General features: G+C 36.2%; 1 protein-coding gene across 8 annotated transcripts in view; it reads left to right on the forward strand.

The window, feature by feature from the left end:
- The window catches only part of Rps6kb1 (ribosomal protein S6 kinase B1), a 57,696-nt gene that overhangs the window by 28,761 nt on the left and 13,733 nt on the right, over window positions 1–15,202 (forward strand). For 7 of the 8 annotated variants that reach the window (XM_047542867.1, XM_047542870.1, XM_047542872.1 and 4 more), the window contains 8 exons: window positions 3,960–4,017; window positions 5,472–5,572; window positions 8,676–8,766; window positions 8,949–9,039; window positions 10,020–10,127; window positions 10,533–10,595; window positions 10,776–10,853; window positions 14,478–14,585. In XM_047542867.1, coding sequence (XP_047398823.1) covers window positions 3,960–4,017; window positions 5,472–5,572; window positions 8,676–8,766; window positions 8,949–9,039; window positions 10,020–10,127; window positions 10,533–10,595; window positions 10,776–10,853; window positions 14,478–14,585 — 698 coding nt within the window. Of the gene's footprint in view, window positions 1–3,959; window positions 4,018–4,212; window positions 4,289–4,388; window positions 4,551–4,654; window positions 4,902–5,471; window positions 5,573–8,675; window positions 8,767–8,948; window positions 9,040–10,019; window positions 10,128–10,532; window positions 10,596–10,775; window positions 10,854–14,477; window positions 14,586–15,202 lie in introns of those variants that run through there. The other variant, XM_047542873.1, reaches the window with a different exon arrangement.

The raw sequence follows: 15,202 nt of genomic DNA on the forward strand, positions 1-15,202 counted from the left end.
TTTGGTGTAATTGTTTGCATTTGCTGTAGAAACTGGGATAAAATTTTATTTTCTACTGGAAAAATGCTTTTTCCCATTTCAAATAGTTTTTGAAGTTGATGAGTACATTGAAGTAAGGAATTCAGATATAAACAAATGTTTCTATTTGTAGACAAATATGAAAAAAATCTTTGAAGATTAAGTTTTTTCCAATATTTAAAATTTTATCTTAATCCTTTCATAATCAATCATTTAAACAAAATAACGGACCACATACTCAGTCCTGGTGGCTCATACCTTTAATCCCACCAGCTCGGGAGGCTGAGGCAAGAGGATCACAAGTTCTAGGCCAGCCTGGGCAATTTAACAAAACCCTGTCTCAAATAAAAAAATTAAAAGGGCTGGGGATGTAGCTCAGTGGTAAAGAATTCCTGGTCCCAGTCCTCATTACCACAAAAACCAAATACCTATTCAATGCAGAGCTATCAGATTGTACTGGAATAAGATATTACAATTCAAACAATCATTAAAATAGTCCTTTCTAAACTGAAAAGAAAAAAACTTATTGAAAGTGTTAAGATACTATAATCTTGCCAGGTACATGCCTTTAATCTCAGCAACTCCAGAGGCTGAGGCAAGAGGATCACAAGATCAAGGCCAACCTGGGAAATTTCGTGAGACCCTGTGATTAAAAAAAAAAAAAAAAAAAAGTGGGAGTTGGAGATGTACTTCAATGGAAGAGCACACCTCATTTCTGTCCCCAGAACTGGTAGGGGTTTGGGGGAGATATTGTATAGTATTGGAATTCTATCTTTCAGAGTTTGGTTTAATGTACCCTTAGTGATAGGATATGCAATTTGCAGTGTGATTTGTCCACAATTTTCAGGGCCTACAATCTGCTGGGAGCTCTGTTCCCCATATCACTTCTAGATCAGATGTATGTATTTCCAGCAAATAACATTTGGGATTTCTAAGAAATAGAGATTTTGCAATAGCTTGTAACTTGGACAGAAAGCTGAAGAATTTAGCAACATTTTTGTGACTATTGCCATTTTTTCCTGTAGCTTTATTTTCACATAATTTTAAACCCATATAAAAAATTCTCAATAGTACAGAAAACTTGAATATATCCCTCAGCTAGATTCTACAAAGGTTATCAGATTTTAATCACTTTGTTTTATCTTCCTCTCTATATGTACATACATATGTATATACACACACATATACACATACACATGCAGGCACATGCTTACATAATTTTTCTTTTTTGTGGTGCTGGGTATCAAACCCAGGGCATTATTATCATTATTGTTATTGTTATTGTTACTGTTATTGTTATTATACCAGGGATTGAACCCAGGGTCACTTAGCCACTGAACCACATTCGCCAGCCCATCTTTGTATTTTTAATTTAGAAACAGAGTCTTAGTAAATTGCTTAGGGCCTCACTAAGTTGCTAAGGCTGACTTTGAACTCGTGATCCTCCTGTCTCAGCCTCCCAAGCCACTGTGGTTATAGGTGTGTGCCACCGTGCCCAGCAAACCCAGGGTCTTATGCATGCCAGGCAAGCTCTCTACCACTGAGCCACATCCCAGCACTAGTTACATAATTTTTTACTTTTTGAGGGTATTATAGACATGACTTCCCTTTACTCCTAAAACATCAGTGTTTATTTTCTAAAATCTAGAACAGTATCTTATATAACTATACTAAAATTATCAAAAATAGGAAATTAACATGGATACAATAATCTCTCTTTTAATTACTTTTAAGTTGGGACAGTTAGTCTTTCTTTATCTCTCATGATGTTTACAGTTTTTAAGCATATAGGCCAGTTACTTTGTAGAATGCATCAATTTGGGTTTATTTGAATTTTCTTTAGGATTAGATTTAGGTTATGCTTTCTTTGGGGGTCGGGTATTAGGGATTAAACCTAGGGTTGTTTAATCACAGAGCAACATCCCCTCTTTGTTTATTTATTTATTCTTGGGTTTGTTTTTGTTTTTGTTTTTTGGTTCTGGGATTGAACCCAGGGGCATTTAACCACTGAGTCATATTTTATTTAGAAACAGGATCTCGCTGAGTTGTGTAGGGCCATGCTAAATTGTTGAGTCTGGACTTGGAATTCACAATCTTCCTGCCTCAGCCTTCTGAGCTGCTGGGATTAGAGGCATGAGCCACTGCACCCGGCTCCTCCTTTATTATTTTGAGACAGGGTTTCACTAAGTTATTTAGGGCCCTGCTAAATTGTTGAGACTGACTTTGAACTTTTGATCCTCAGGCTCAACCTTGAGAGATTGCTGGGATTGCAAGTATGTGCTACCACACCTGGCTATGTTATGTATTTTTGACAGGACATCAAAGTGTTATTGTGTCCTTCTCGGTGCATTGGATGATATTTATGTCTTTTCCCATTACTAATGATGTTCATTGGTCATATATGTAAGATGGTTTCTGCAGGTTTTAGTTTTTTTTGTTTTTTTGGTACTGGGTGTTGAACCCAGGGTTGCTTCACCACTGAGCTACATCCTTAGTTTTTTCTTATTTTTTTTGTTTTGAGGTAGGTTCTCATCAAATTGTAGAGGCTGGCCTGGAGCTTTCAATCCTCTTGCCTCATCCTCTTGAGTCTGTGGATAAGTATCTTTTCAGGAGATGCTTTGAAATTATTTAAATTTGCATCTCTCATCAAGTTTTCATATTCACTTTTCTCATCTATTGATTGATTTGGTTGGGGTGGGTGGTAATGGGGATTGAACTGGGGATGTTTGCCATTGAGTTACATCCACAGCCCTTTTTATTTTTTTTACTTAAAGACAGGTCTTTTTTTTTTTTTTTTTTTTTTGCGGTGCTGGGGATTTGAACCCAGGGCTTTGTGCTTGCAAGGCAAGCACTCTACCAACTGAGCTATCTCCCCAGCCCTTAAAGACAGGTCTTGCTATGTTGTTAAACTGTTCTCAGATTTGTGATCCTTCCTCCTCAGTCCCCTGAGTTGCTGAGATTACAGGCATGCACCCATGCACCTGGCCGTCCATTGATTTTTGCCTATAAAAATTAGTTGTATGTTTACCAAATGATTTTTTTTCTTATTCTGTCATGTTTCTTTCAGTTATTATTTGACATCCTACTATAATAAAGAGCTTTCCTGTTCCTGCCATTTAAAATTTTATTATTTATTTACATCATTATGGTTTCATGGCTTTTAAGATTATTCAGCAGAATATAATCCTTTATTATTTTTTTCATACTCAAATTATGCCATGTTTTTACAAAGCCACTGCCAGATTATTTCATTTTATTTAAGTATTCTGAAAATATGGAATATTGGTATTCACTAAAATTATTGAGGGTGGTTTAATAGTATACTAATTTTTTCTATTTATAGATAAAAAGTTGAGGATTTAATCAAGATTCCTTTTTTTTCACTTTGGATCTGAAATCTACATATATTTTGAAGTTTGTATATGTAAAACAGAATTCTAAGCATATTCTAGGTTTTAAATTTATATGGTTCAGGGCTGGGGTTGTTGCTCAGTGGTAGAGCATTCAACAACACTGGGTTCCATCCTCAGCACCAAATAAATAAATAAATTAATTAATTAATTAAATAAAGGTGTTGTGTCCACCAACAACTAAAAAAAAAATTTTTAAAGAAAACAAAAAAAACTTATATGTTTCATAGAGGAATATGAATACTGCCAAAAATAGAATCCTGCAGACTTTATTTTATTTGGTTTTTTTTTGGGGGGGTGCTGGGGATCGAACCCAGGGCCTTGTGCTTACAATGCAAGCACTCTACCGACTGAGCTATCTCCCCAGCCCCCAGACTTTATTTTAAAACCTATAATTTTAAGGATCTCTGTTTAATTTTTAAGGGTGAATATGTTTTAATCATGGTTAAAAGGAAAGCAAAAACTTTCTCATTAGAGTGGGTCTGAATTAAAAATGGTTTTATTTTTAATGTCTTTATTTTTCCTTTATAGGAGGAGAACTATTTATGCAGTTAGAAAGAGAGGGAATATTTATGGAAGACACAGCTTGGTAAGTGAACTTTTGTGGTTGCATGGATTCAGGTAATGATTCACATCATAAAAAGCAAAGCCCCATACCTGCTGTGGGCAGCCAAATGATTCAATAAATGTATCTGGAGCCAGTCAGTCACTCAGAACCTTAAGGGGGAGAACTAGCTCTGAGACCTGGCAGCTATTGGAGGTCACATCATTCCTTTGCCCCCAGGCCTTGGGTGGACCGCTCTTCACACCAGTTGTTCCTAACGGAACCATTCTCATTGCGACTTTCTTTCCTTGAATTGGTAAGCTGCCTGCCTTGGCTGTGGGTGAGTGTGGTTTTCCAGTGAAACTTTATGTGTGGAACAGTGGAAAGTATCAGAAATCGTCTCCTCTTTTTTTTAGACTTTCCAGTTCCCAAGGTGCAATCTTAGGGAGGTGATAAGCCTGCACATATCATCTGTGGATTGGTTATGTAGCCAGAATGGGATCTACCCTCCTATTCGTAAGATGGCCTCTGCTTCAAATTAAAAATATACACATCCATTTGTGAAGCGACAGTATTGGGTAACAATAAATCAGTTTATCCTACACATTAATTGAATAGAAAACAACACTTAAATGTTTTTCCTACCTTAATTACCAAACTGCATTCCATTGTTTAATTTCAGGCCTTTTCTAACACAGAAGCTGCATTTAAGAGCCTTAGGGATGAAGTGCCTTTTTTTGGAGGAGGCTCTCTGAGCCATGTTGGAGGCTGTATTTGTGGTCGTGCTGGCTGTGAAACTGCCTCAGTCCTCTAGGACACACCCTCTCCATCCTGGAGTAATCTGCAGGATTGCAACCTTGTTATGCAGCCAGTATTGCAGTGCCTTGTGCTTTTCGAATCCAGACAGGGTTGATTCAGCCCTTTATTCTTTTGAGGTAGATAAATTTGAGTGTCACACAGTTTATAGTTGTGGGCTGGCTGGCAAGAGGGAGGGCAGATACTGTGGGCATCTGTCTATAAATATACAATTGTATTGAATAAGGGATGAATGGGTTTTAAGGGTCAGGTTATAAGGTAACTTTTTAAATCAAGACTTGATCTTTGAGAATAAAGTTCCTATTTCCTATGGGATTTTAAAGTTGAGGGTGGATGGGAGGAATTTGCTTTGATCTGAATGACTGTTGACCCAATTCCTACACAGACAGAACAGAAGAGAACATGATCAGTGACAGTTTAGCATTATCGTGAATATCTTTGCATTTTTAGCAGTATATTCTAATTGCAAAATAAAAAATTGTATAGTTTCACTAAAATGAGTGAAACATAAATGTCCCATGCCTTTGGCAGCATCCTATGCCATCTCTTTTCCCTGTACATCCCCTCACCCCTCTAATTTGGTCTTTGGTGCATGTCTATTTCTTTCAAGGAATTTTGCTCCATACATAAACCGCTTTGGTAGATTACTCTTTTTAATTTTATTAAATCACTTTTATTTCCAGCTTTTACTTGGCAGAAATCTCCATGGCTTTGGGACATTTACATCAAAAGGGGATCATCTACAGAGACCTGAAGCCAGAGAACATCATGCTCAATCACCAAGGTGGAGATATATTATAAACAGTAAATAATCATTTTAAAATGCTCCCCCAAGGGTCATATCCATTTCAAGAGTCCCAATATCACCTTTTATTATGCATTTCCTTCCTTGGAATTTGTTACATAATAGTAGTAGAGTTTAAGTATTTAGGTACTTAGGATAGATGAGATTAAAAGACGTTGAAGCTTATAGCCACTCTTTTGGTGGTACATGAGGATTGAACTCAGGGTGTCCTACCACCAAGTTACATTCCCAGCCCTTTTTGTTTTCGAACAGGCTTTTGATAAATTGCTGAGGCTGACCTCAAACTTGAAATCCTCCTGACTTAGCCTTCAGAGTTCCTGGGATTATTGCAGATGTGCACCACCATGCCTGGCAAGAGCTGCTCTTTTTTCTTTTTTGTTTTTTTGGTATAGGAGATTGAACCCAGGGGTGCTTAACTACTGAGCTACATCCCCAGCCAACCAAAGAGCTTCTATTTTTTTTTTTTTCCCCTCTGAGGCGTGGGGGATTTGAACCGCGGCCCTTGTGCATGCTAGGCGAGTGCTTTCCAAAATGAGCTATTTCTTCAGTTCAAAGAGCTTCTTTTTATGCAGCTTTTCTTTCTTTCTTTTCTTTTTAAATCTGCACATAAAGTATTGTGAGCCATAGGTTCGTCCAAACATTAATTTTGGTTTATCCCTTTAATTGGAAAGTATAAATTAACAATATAAACTGGGTTTAATGGTGAAAATACATTTAATATTAGAGCAGTACTTCTTCTTGGTGGTGGTACTAGGGATTGAATCCAAAGGTACTCCACCACTGAGCTGCATCCCCAACCTTTATTTATTTATTTTACTAGAGAGGATTTAACCCAGGGGGCACTTTATCCCTGAGCCACATCCCCAGTCCCTTTTTTTTTTTTGGTGCTGGGATTGAACCCAGGACCTTGTGCATGTGAGGCAAGTGCTCTACCAACTGAACTATATAAAAATTTTTTATTTTGAGACAGAGTTTCACTAAGTTGCTAAGATCCTTGCTAAGTAGCTGAAGCTGGCTTCAAACTTGAGATCCTCTTGCCTCAGCCTCTCGAGTCGCTGGGATTATAGGTGCATACCACCATACTCAGCTAGAAGCAACGTGTTATGATAAATTTTTCTAATGCTGGAAGAAGGAAAGGATTAAGATTGAACCAAAATATTTGATAGAGCCTTGGAAATAAAATGTTTAGTAATTATCAGTTAATTCTTGTTGTTTGCTTGTTACAACAAATATAAACATCAAGAGAATAATATTCTTTTTTTTAACTGTCTTTTTAGATGTTTTGTTTTACTCATTTATTTTTATGTGGTACTGAGAATCAAACCCAGTACCTCACACATGCTAGGCAAGTGCTCTAGCCACAACCTCAGCCCCAAGAGACTAATATTCTATACAGCTATAGGTGTATCAAAGTGAGCCTTGACTATAACTGCATGCTACTACAGATAACTGTAGTCATCTAGGTTGGGTAGACTTGGCAATTTACTCACACTCCGAAGGAGCAAGTAGCAGACCAGAGTACCTAGGGAACTGGTAGAAGCTTCTTATCTTAAATGTCTACAAAATCATTCATGAGATAGTTAACTGTTTAAAATTCTTGGGCACAAAATGGTGCATGGACAACTGGGGTCAATATAAATGTCCAAACAATGCTTTTTTTTTTTTTTTCCTTTGAGGAGAAATGATTGTTAACCAAGTACATCATGGGAATCAATGTCTCTCCCTTTCTCTCCCTTTTTCCCACTTCCCACCAAATCCCTATCCCCAAACTTGGATTCTGATTCTGAATTCTAAGACAAAGGATAAAATAGGGGTATGATGAAATGGTAAAATTCTTTGATCCCTGAGTTTGAGTACATCAGGTAGTTCTATGAAAATAAAATCCGTAATTCCTTCTATATCATTATATAGTATATATTTACTTTTGAATCAATAGGCCATTACCTTTTATATGAACCTGGAATAGCAGGGTCCCTGGTGTTGATCAAATGACAGTTCAGTAAAACTAAATATGAACTAAAATGATCTTTGTGTGAGGTGCAACTCCACTTTCTGGAGCAGAGATGATCATCCCATGCAAGTTTATTTATTTATTTATTTTTTTGTGGTTCAGGGATTAAACCCAGGGCCTTGTGCTTGCGGAGCAAGCTCTCTACCAGCTGTGCTATATCCCTAGCCTCCAATTTTATTTTTTTAACCATTTCTTAAAACAATTTTCTAGAAATAAAAAAAAAAAATTTTTTAGCTGTAGATAGACACGATACCTTTATTTTATTTATTTACTTTTATGTAGTGCTGAGGATTGAACCCAGTGCCTCACATGTGTTAGGCAGACACTCTACCACTGAACCATAGCCCCAGCCCTGCCAGTTTTGATTCTAACCCTAACTGCTAGTATTTGGTAGTCAGTGATTTCATTCCTGTACTCTAACTGAAAGCATTTGGCAGAGTAAATTAATTTGTTATAGTGACTTTTTGAGATCATTTAAAACTCTCAAGTTCACTGTGATAAAGCTATATCACAGTGAACTTAAAAGTCCCACAACTTCCATTTAAAAGGTATAGAATATGTTTGTTAGTTTCCATGTACTTAAACCAGACTTCAGAAGGAAGCTTCCCCAATACCTTTCTTTTTCAGAATGCAGGAGGATTCTATATGTAGGTAAAGTCAGAGCCTTAGACAAGCTGTTTCACTTTTTCTGTTTTATCTTTATTATGTCATTGCAAAAGATAACTCTGCCCTAACTATAAAGACTTAGCACTCCATCTTATGGGTGGTACCTAATTAGTTCTTTTTTTCTTTAAATAGCAGATTTTTTTTAAGTTGTAGATGGACACAATACCTTTATTTAATTCATTTATATGTGGTGTTAAGGGTCAAACCCAGTGCCTCACTCGTGCTAGGCAAGCATTCTACCACTGAGCTACAACCCCCACCCCCCTAATTAGTTCTTGACATGGTCAAGGAAAGGTTAAGGCAGGAAAAGTTAAATGGATAGATTTTCATGTCTTGTGTGATATGTGCAAACACTATGTATACTTAAAACTCTCAAAATAATCATGTTTTAATCTTTTATTGTAGGTCATGTGAAACTAACAGATTTTGGACTATGCAAAGAATCTATTCATGATGGAACAGTCACACACACATTTTGTGGAACAATAGAATACATGTGAGCTGCATGTTAAAAGAAAATATAACTGGTTTGGGGGTAATATCTAACTTCCACCTGATTTAATGTAATAGTGTGTTAGTTTTCTGTAGTATCATTCGCTTTTATATTGGTTTTAAAATTCTAATTCAGATGATATGCAAATGGGTGAATTTTTAGGCATATTGTTTTTCTCATTGTAGGGCCCCTGAAATCTTGATGAGAAGTGGCCACAATCGTGCTGTGGATTGGTGGAGTTTGGGAGCATTAATGTATGACATGCTGACTGGAGCAGTAGGTGCACAGTTAAAAGTTGCATGTGTTATGATCTGTGCCAAGTAGTTATTAAACTACTATAACAAAAGACCTTTCCTTTACTTATGGAAAGTGTCACCAGTAAAGTTATTCTCAAAGCCCAAAGATTTGTTTATTAGTAGTTTAACACTTGTAATGCTTTATGATTATATGGGATTCCTTTTTGTTTTTTTGGTTTTTGGTGCTGGGAATTGAACTCAGGGGTGTTTTACCACTGAGCTATGTAGACTCCCAGTCCTTTTATTTATTTTTTTTTATTTCATTTCGAGAAAGGGTCTAAGTTGCTGAAGTTCGCATTCAGTTGCTGAGGCTGGCCTTGAACTTGCAATCCTCCTGCGTCAGCCTCCCAAGTTGCTGGGACTATAGGCATACACGACTGCACCCACTGGGATTGCATGTATTTTTTTTTTTTTTTTGGTACCAGGGATTGAACCCAAGGGCGCTTAGCCACTGAGCCATATTCCCAGTCCTTTTTTAAATTTTTTACTTTTGAGACAGGGTCTCACTAGGATGCTTACAGCCTCACTAAGTTACTGAGGCTTGCTTTGAACCTGTGATCCTCCTGCCTCAGTCTCCTGAGTTGCTGGGATGACAGGCGTGCACTACCATGCCTTACTGGATTTCACCGTTTTAAAATCATTTTTATTTAAATGATCTTTGTCATGGCAATCCTGTGAAATAGATGTAGGATAATCTAATGAACTTATTTTAGAAAAGGAGAAAAGAAAGCATAAAATCCCATGCCTCATTGCTAGTCACATGGCAAGTTAGCAGAAGAAACCCAGCCTTCCTTACAGGGCACGGTTATTTCCTCTGTACCATTGCTTTAAAACTACAAGTCTTTAGGAGTTTGCTCATTTCACAACATACATTTCTGATCCTGTACATAATTGATTAATTCAAGAAATTGATAATATTTAATATTTTTTGTATGCTAATTTTTCTCTCTTTTCTTTTAGCCTCCATTCACTGGGGAGAATAGAAAAAAAACAATTGACAAAATCCTCAAATGTAAACTCAATTTGCCTCCCTACCTCACACAAGAAGCCAGAGATCTACTTAAAAAGGTAGGGTTCTTTTTATTTTATTGTTTTGTCATGCTGGGGATTAAACTCAGGTCCTCACACATACTGGGCAAATGCTGTATCACTGAGCTGTATCCCTGGCCCATGGGTAGTGTTTTTAAATAGGACTATAGGCCTCAGTAACTGGAATTGCAGTTAACTAGTTAGGATTTGTCATGTATTGTAAATTTTTAAAAAATCATACATAAATATTGAACCAAAAAAAGCCTGCAGTTTTTGGAAACAAAGAACAAATTTAAAGATTTTATTTTTGTTCTCAAACAATATTTGTTAATTATTAGTCAATTACATTTGCTCACGGCAAAATAAAAAGCAAATTATAAAAAGAAAAAAGAATTCAGTTTAACTAAGTAAAGGTTCCTCAACAGTCCTTTTTTCTCCCTAAAGCTGCTGAAAAGAAATGCTGCTTCTCGACTTGGAGCTGGTCCTGGGGACGCTGGAGAAGTTCAAGTAGGGATTGGCATGTTTGGTGTTTTGGGAGAAGATAATCCTGATTTTATTTATGTGTGAGGTTGAATATAGTCACTTGTCAGTTTAGCTTATTTTGTGATTTGTAACTTTAAAAAGGTGGTTAATATGTCATTTCGGTAAAGTCTATTCCCCCTGACTTGTTCGGTTCTTCTTTTCTAGGCTCATCCATTCTTCCGACATATTAATTGGGAAGAACTTCTGGCTCGGAAGGTGGAGCCTCCCTTTAAACCTCTGTTGGTATGTATACATGAAAGCATGTACTTTGAGGAATCTGGTACTTTTTTAGGGTAAGAAAAAAATTTCAGAGCAGTCAGAAACATTATATTTATTAAATTTCAAAGGCACTTTGTCCTCTCTTTTCAGAATCTTTGTACTGTCTTTTCAAAAACTAATGCCAGCGACATTCAGTGACTATATTTAAGCTATTTTTAAGTTGATTTCAATATTTCAAAAGGGGATGGGGATGTAGCTCTGGGCTGGGGATATAGCTCAGTTGGTAGAGTGCTTGCCTTGCATGCACAAGACCCTGGGTTCAAGCCCTAGCACCAAAAAAAAAAAAAAAAGAATTTCAAAAGGATGGGTCTTGCTGGGTCTGGTAGCACACATCTGTAATCCCAGTAGCTTGGGAGGCTGAGGTGGGAGGGTTTCAAGTTTGAGGCCAGCCTCAGCAACTTTGTAAGACCTGTCTCAATATATAAAATAAAAAGCACTGGGGATGCTGCTCAGAGGTAAATCTTCCCCTAGGTTCAATCTCCAGTATCAAAAAAAATTTTAAAAGGTTGAGACTTTTTTTTGTTGTTGTTTTGGCTTTATTTGGTTTTGCTTAATTCAAACCCATTTTAAATATGCTTCTCTGGGAACATTTTTTTTAAAATGTAGAATATATCAAGGAAATAGCTAAATTTAAAACTCAACTCAATTTACATTATTCAACTCAATTTACATTACTCAACTCAGGCATTTAGTATCCTGTTAGTATATTGAAGTGATCTTTCACTCTTTTTTAAAACAAAAGATATAAATTATTTAACTGTGTGTACAAAAAAAAAATGTAGAATATATATGAGTTACTTTTCTAGGCTTACAATAAAAAAGTGCCACAAACTGGGTGGCTTGACAGAAATGTATTGTTCTTTTGATCTGGAAGCCACAAGTCTGAGATCAAGTTGGCAGCATTGGTTCCCTCTGAGGACTGCAAGAGAAACTATATTCCTTGTTTCCCTATGCTGACAATCTTTGTCATATTTTTTGGCTTTTAGGCACATCACATGATATTCTACTTGTGTGCATATCTGTGCCTAGATTTCTCTTTTTATAAGGACAGCAGTCATATTGGATTAGGGTTCCTTCCTACTCCAGTGACTTCATCTTTACTAATCACAATCTACAATAACCCTTTTCAAATAAGGTCACATTATGAAGATGAATTTGGGGATAGAAGAACACAGTTCAATCCATAACAGTATACTGATGTGTAAATGAGTTAGTATTTGTTCGTTCCTCCTACCTCAGAACCTGAAAGAAATAATAGATTCTTTTTCTATTTCTTGGGATATTGGTGAAGGAAGAGGAGGAAGATAATGATGATGATGATGATTTGGTTGTAGAGCATAAGCTGACCTGCTTTAAAATGTTGGCATATATAATTTTAAGGAGAAAAATCAACTCATATACCTACTGCCCGGAATCAAAAGTGATCAGTTTATCTTGTTTAAACATAAACATTACCACTGTGCCATTATCACACCTAAAAAGTTGACAGTTTCCCCAGTTATTTCCTTTTTTTTTCTTTAATCTTATTGGCTTCTTTAATAAGGTTTCAGTCACAGTCTATACATAGTTTGCTGTTTCTTTTATAGATAGCCTTGTTCGAATCTTCTCTTGGGGATTTATTGAAGAAACTGGTCCATTTGTCCTATAGAATTCCTCACACTTTCATTTTATCCCCATGGTGTCATTGACCCTGTTCATGTTTCCTGTATTTCCAAAAACCAATTGTTAGATTTAGGTGCTTGATTGGTTTAGATTAAACTCTTGGTATTATATGCTTTGATAAGGAGACCTAATGTGTAGGCATATTTTTTTCTGTGATCATTGATCAATGCCTATGTCATTATTTCTTAACCAAGGGCAATTTTTGGTGGGGGTACTGGGGTACTCTACCCCTGAGCTACACTCCCCAGCCTTTTTATTTATTTTGAGTCAGGGTCTTGGTAAGTTACCAACATTGGCCTTGAACTTGAAATTCTCCTACCTCAGCCTCTAGAGTTACTGGAGTCACAGGCATGCACCACCATTCCCATGCTAGTGGCAATTTAGCTCTGTCTAGAAACACTTTATTTGTCACAACTTGAAGGAGGGGATGATAACTAATACATGCGGACCAGTATAGGACAGACCCCTACAACAAAGATTTATCAGGCCCAAAATGCTAGTAGTGTTGAGGTTGAGAAAAATCTAGCCTAGTTCCATGATTTCATTAATGGTTTACAAAATGGTCTTATTCTTTTACCTGTTTATTCTATATTAGCTGAAAATTTTCTTTTAATTTGTTGTTTTTAGATATACATGACAGTAGAGTATATTTTACATATTGTATATACAGGGAGTACAACTCATTCCAATTAGGATCCAGTTCTTGTGGTTGTACATGATGTGGAATTACACTGGTCATGTATTTATATATTGAAATTTTTCAGCGAAGAGAGACTCTCGTCACTTGTTTGGTTACCCAAGGTGCAGTTCATACAGGAAAGGCAGAATTGATTCTTTCCAAGTTTTCAAAATAATGAATTAGTTCCCCAGTGTCTTCCAAACTTGACCAATGAATTAAAAAAAAAAAAATTTAGTATCATAAATTCATGCACTTTAACACATTTCCATTTCATTCCATTATAGTTTATTGACGCTCATTTTTCCCTATTTTCAATCGACATGACCACATTATGTGCTGTTGCTCCAGAGAGCAAAACAAGGAAACTGATGTTCTGTGTGTATCTTGTACATTTTATTCCCTGTACCTGTAACCATTTCTCCAAGGAGTGCTTGTTCCTTCTACTGTAAAGTGGAGACACTGGGCTCTAAGAGTTCTCAATATTACTGGATTGATCATTGTTATTATGTCTTGATGTCTTTCTTTAAAAATGTATTTTGTGAATTAGGTCATTAATTTTCTTTTTTTAGCCCAAGAGTCTAATGAAATATATTTGGAAAGAGAGAATGAATTAAAGAAATACATCTGATGGTTAGCATGTGGGTGACACTATTCTTTCATAAGAAAATATTCTCATGCAATGTAGACTATTATTTTTGCTCCTTGAAAACTAAAGAAGTGAACTAAGCTGTGAAAAGAAACTTTATTATTTAGTTTATTTATTTTTGGTGGTGCTAGAGATTGAATCCAGGGCCTGTAATATGCTATGCAAACACTCTACTATTAAACTCCATCCTCAGCCCCTAACTGGAGCATCTTACAGGTGTGGTTTTACTCTTCTTAAATAGTTTTATAGGTTTATTACAAACCTGCAGTAGAGAGGTAAGCAAATTATCTGTCAATAGGGATTTAGGCAGTGAACTAGGCACAACTGAAGTTTTCTGAGAGGGAAATATTGATATTCACATATTTAATAGGAATGGTAACTACATACTGAAATCTATTTTAATGCATATGTAGAATGTGAAGATGTAATTTGTTGATACTTTCCAACTGCATTTTCTCTTTACTCTGCCAAAAACTATTCTGATATTTTATTCCAGTCAACCCCTATAAAAAGAGCTTTATGTGGAGCTTAGAACAAACACATTTGATTGACATATGTAATATATTGTTCATCATTTTCTAATTCTTTTGTTTTCATAAAGCAATCTGAAGAGGATGTGAGTCAGTTTGATTCAAAGTTTACACGTCAGACACCTGTTGACAGCCCAGATGACTCAACTCTCAGTGAAAGTGCCAACCAGGTCTTTCTGGTAAGTGAAAGAACTTCCATGTGGCCATGGGAAATTTAAGTCAAAGCTAGTTTGCTTATTTTGAAATTCATGTAGGTCACCTGGCTAACTTTTTTTTTTTTTTTTTTAGTTGATGGACATTTATTGATTGATTGATTGATTTATATGCGGTGCTGAGAATCAAACCCAGTGCCTCACACATGCACACACTCTACCACTGAGCCACAATAACATTAACATTGGTACCTACAAAACTTATGTTGATAATCTAACATTCCATTTTAGCAGTTAAAATGTGAATGTGTGATTCTTTTCAGTGTGTGATTCCTTTTTCAGTTGAGCCACTGACTTAAAATGATGTTTGGCTTGGCATTCCAACCCAGAACCACCCAGCAAAAGCAGTGGGAGAAAAGCTTTCAATTTTATTCCCAGAATTTTATTCTTAGCAGTAGATTGCTAGTACTCTTAACCTAAGTCTGTAGGGAATTCATAACATCATTTGTGAATATTTGACATCAAAATAGAGTGATTCATATGTGGTAATAATTAGTTTTCCATGTAGAAGTACTTAAATGTGCTATGCCCCCAACCACAAGATCTGTTTACTTTATTTATTTATTTTTCCCAATACTGGGAAT

This window comes from Sciurus carolinensis, chromosome 3 (genome assembly GCF_902686445.1).
Source record: "Sciurus carolinensis chromosome 3, mSciCar1.2, whole genome shotgun sequence".
Taxonomy (NCBI): Eukaryota; Metazoa; Chordata; class Mammalia; order Rodentia; family Sciuridae; genus Sciurus; species Sciurus carolinensis.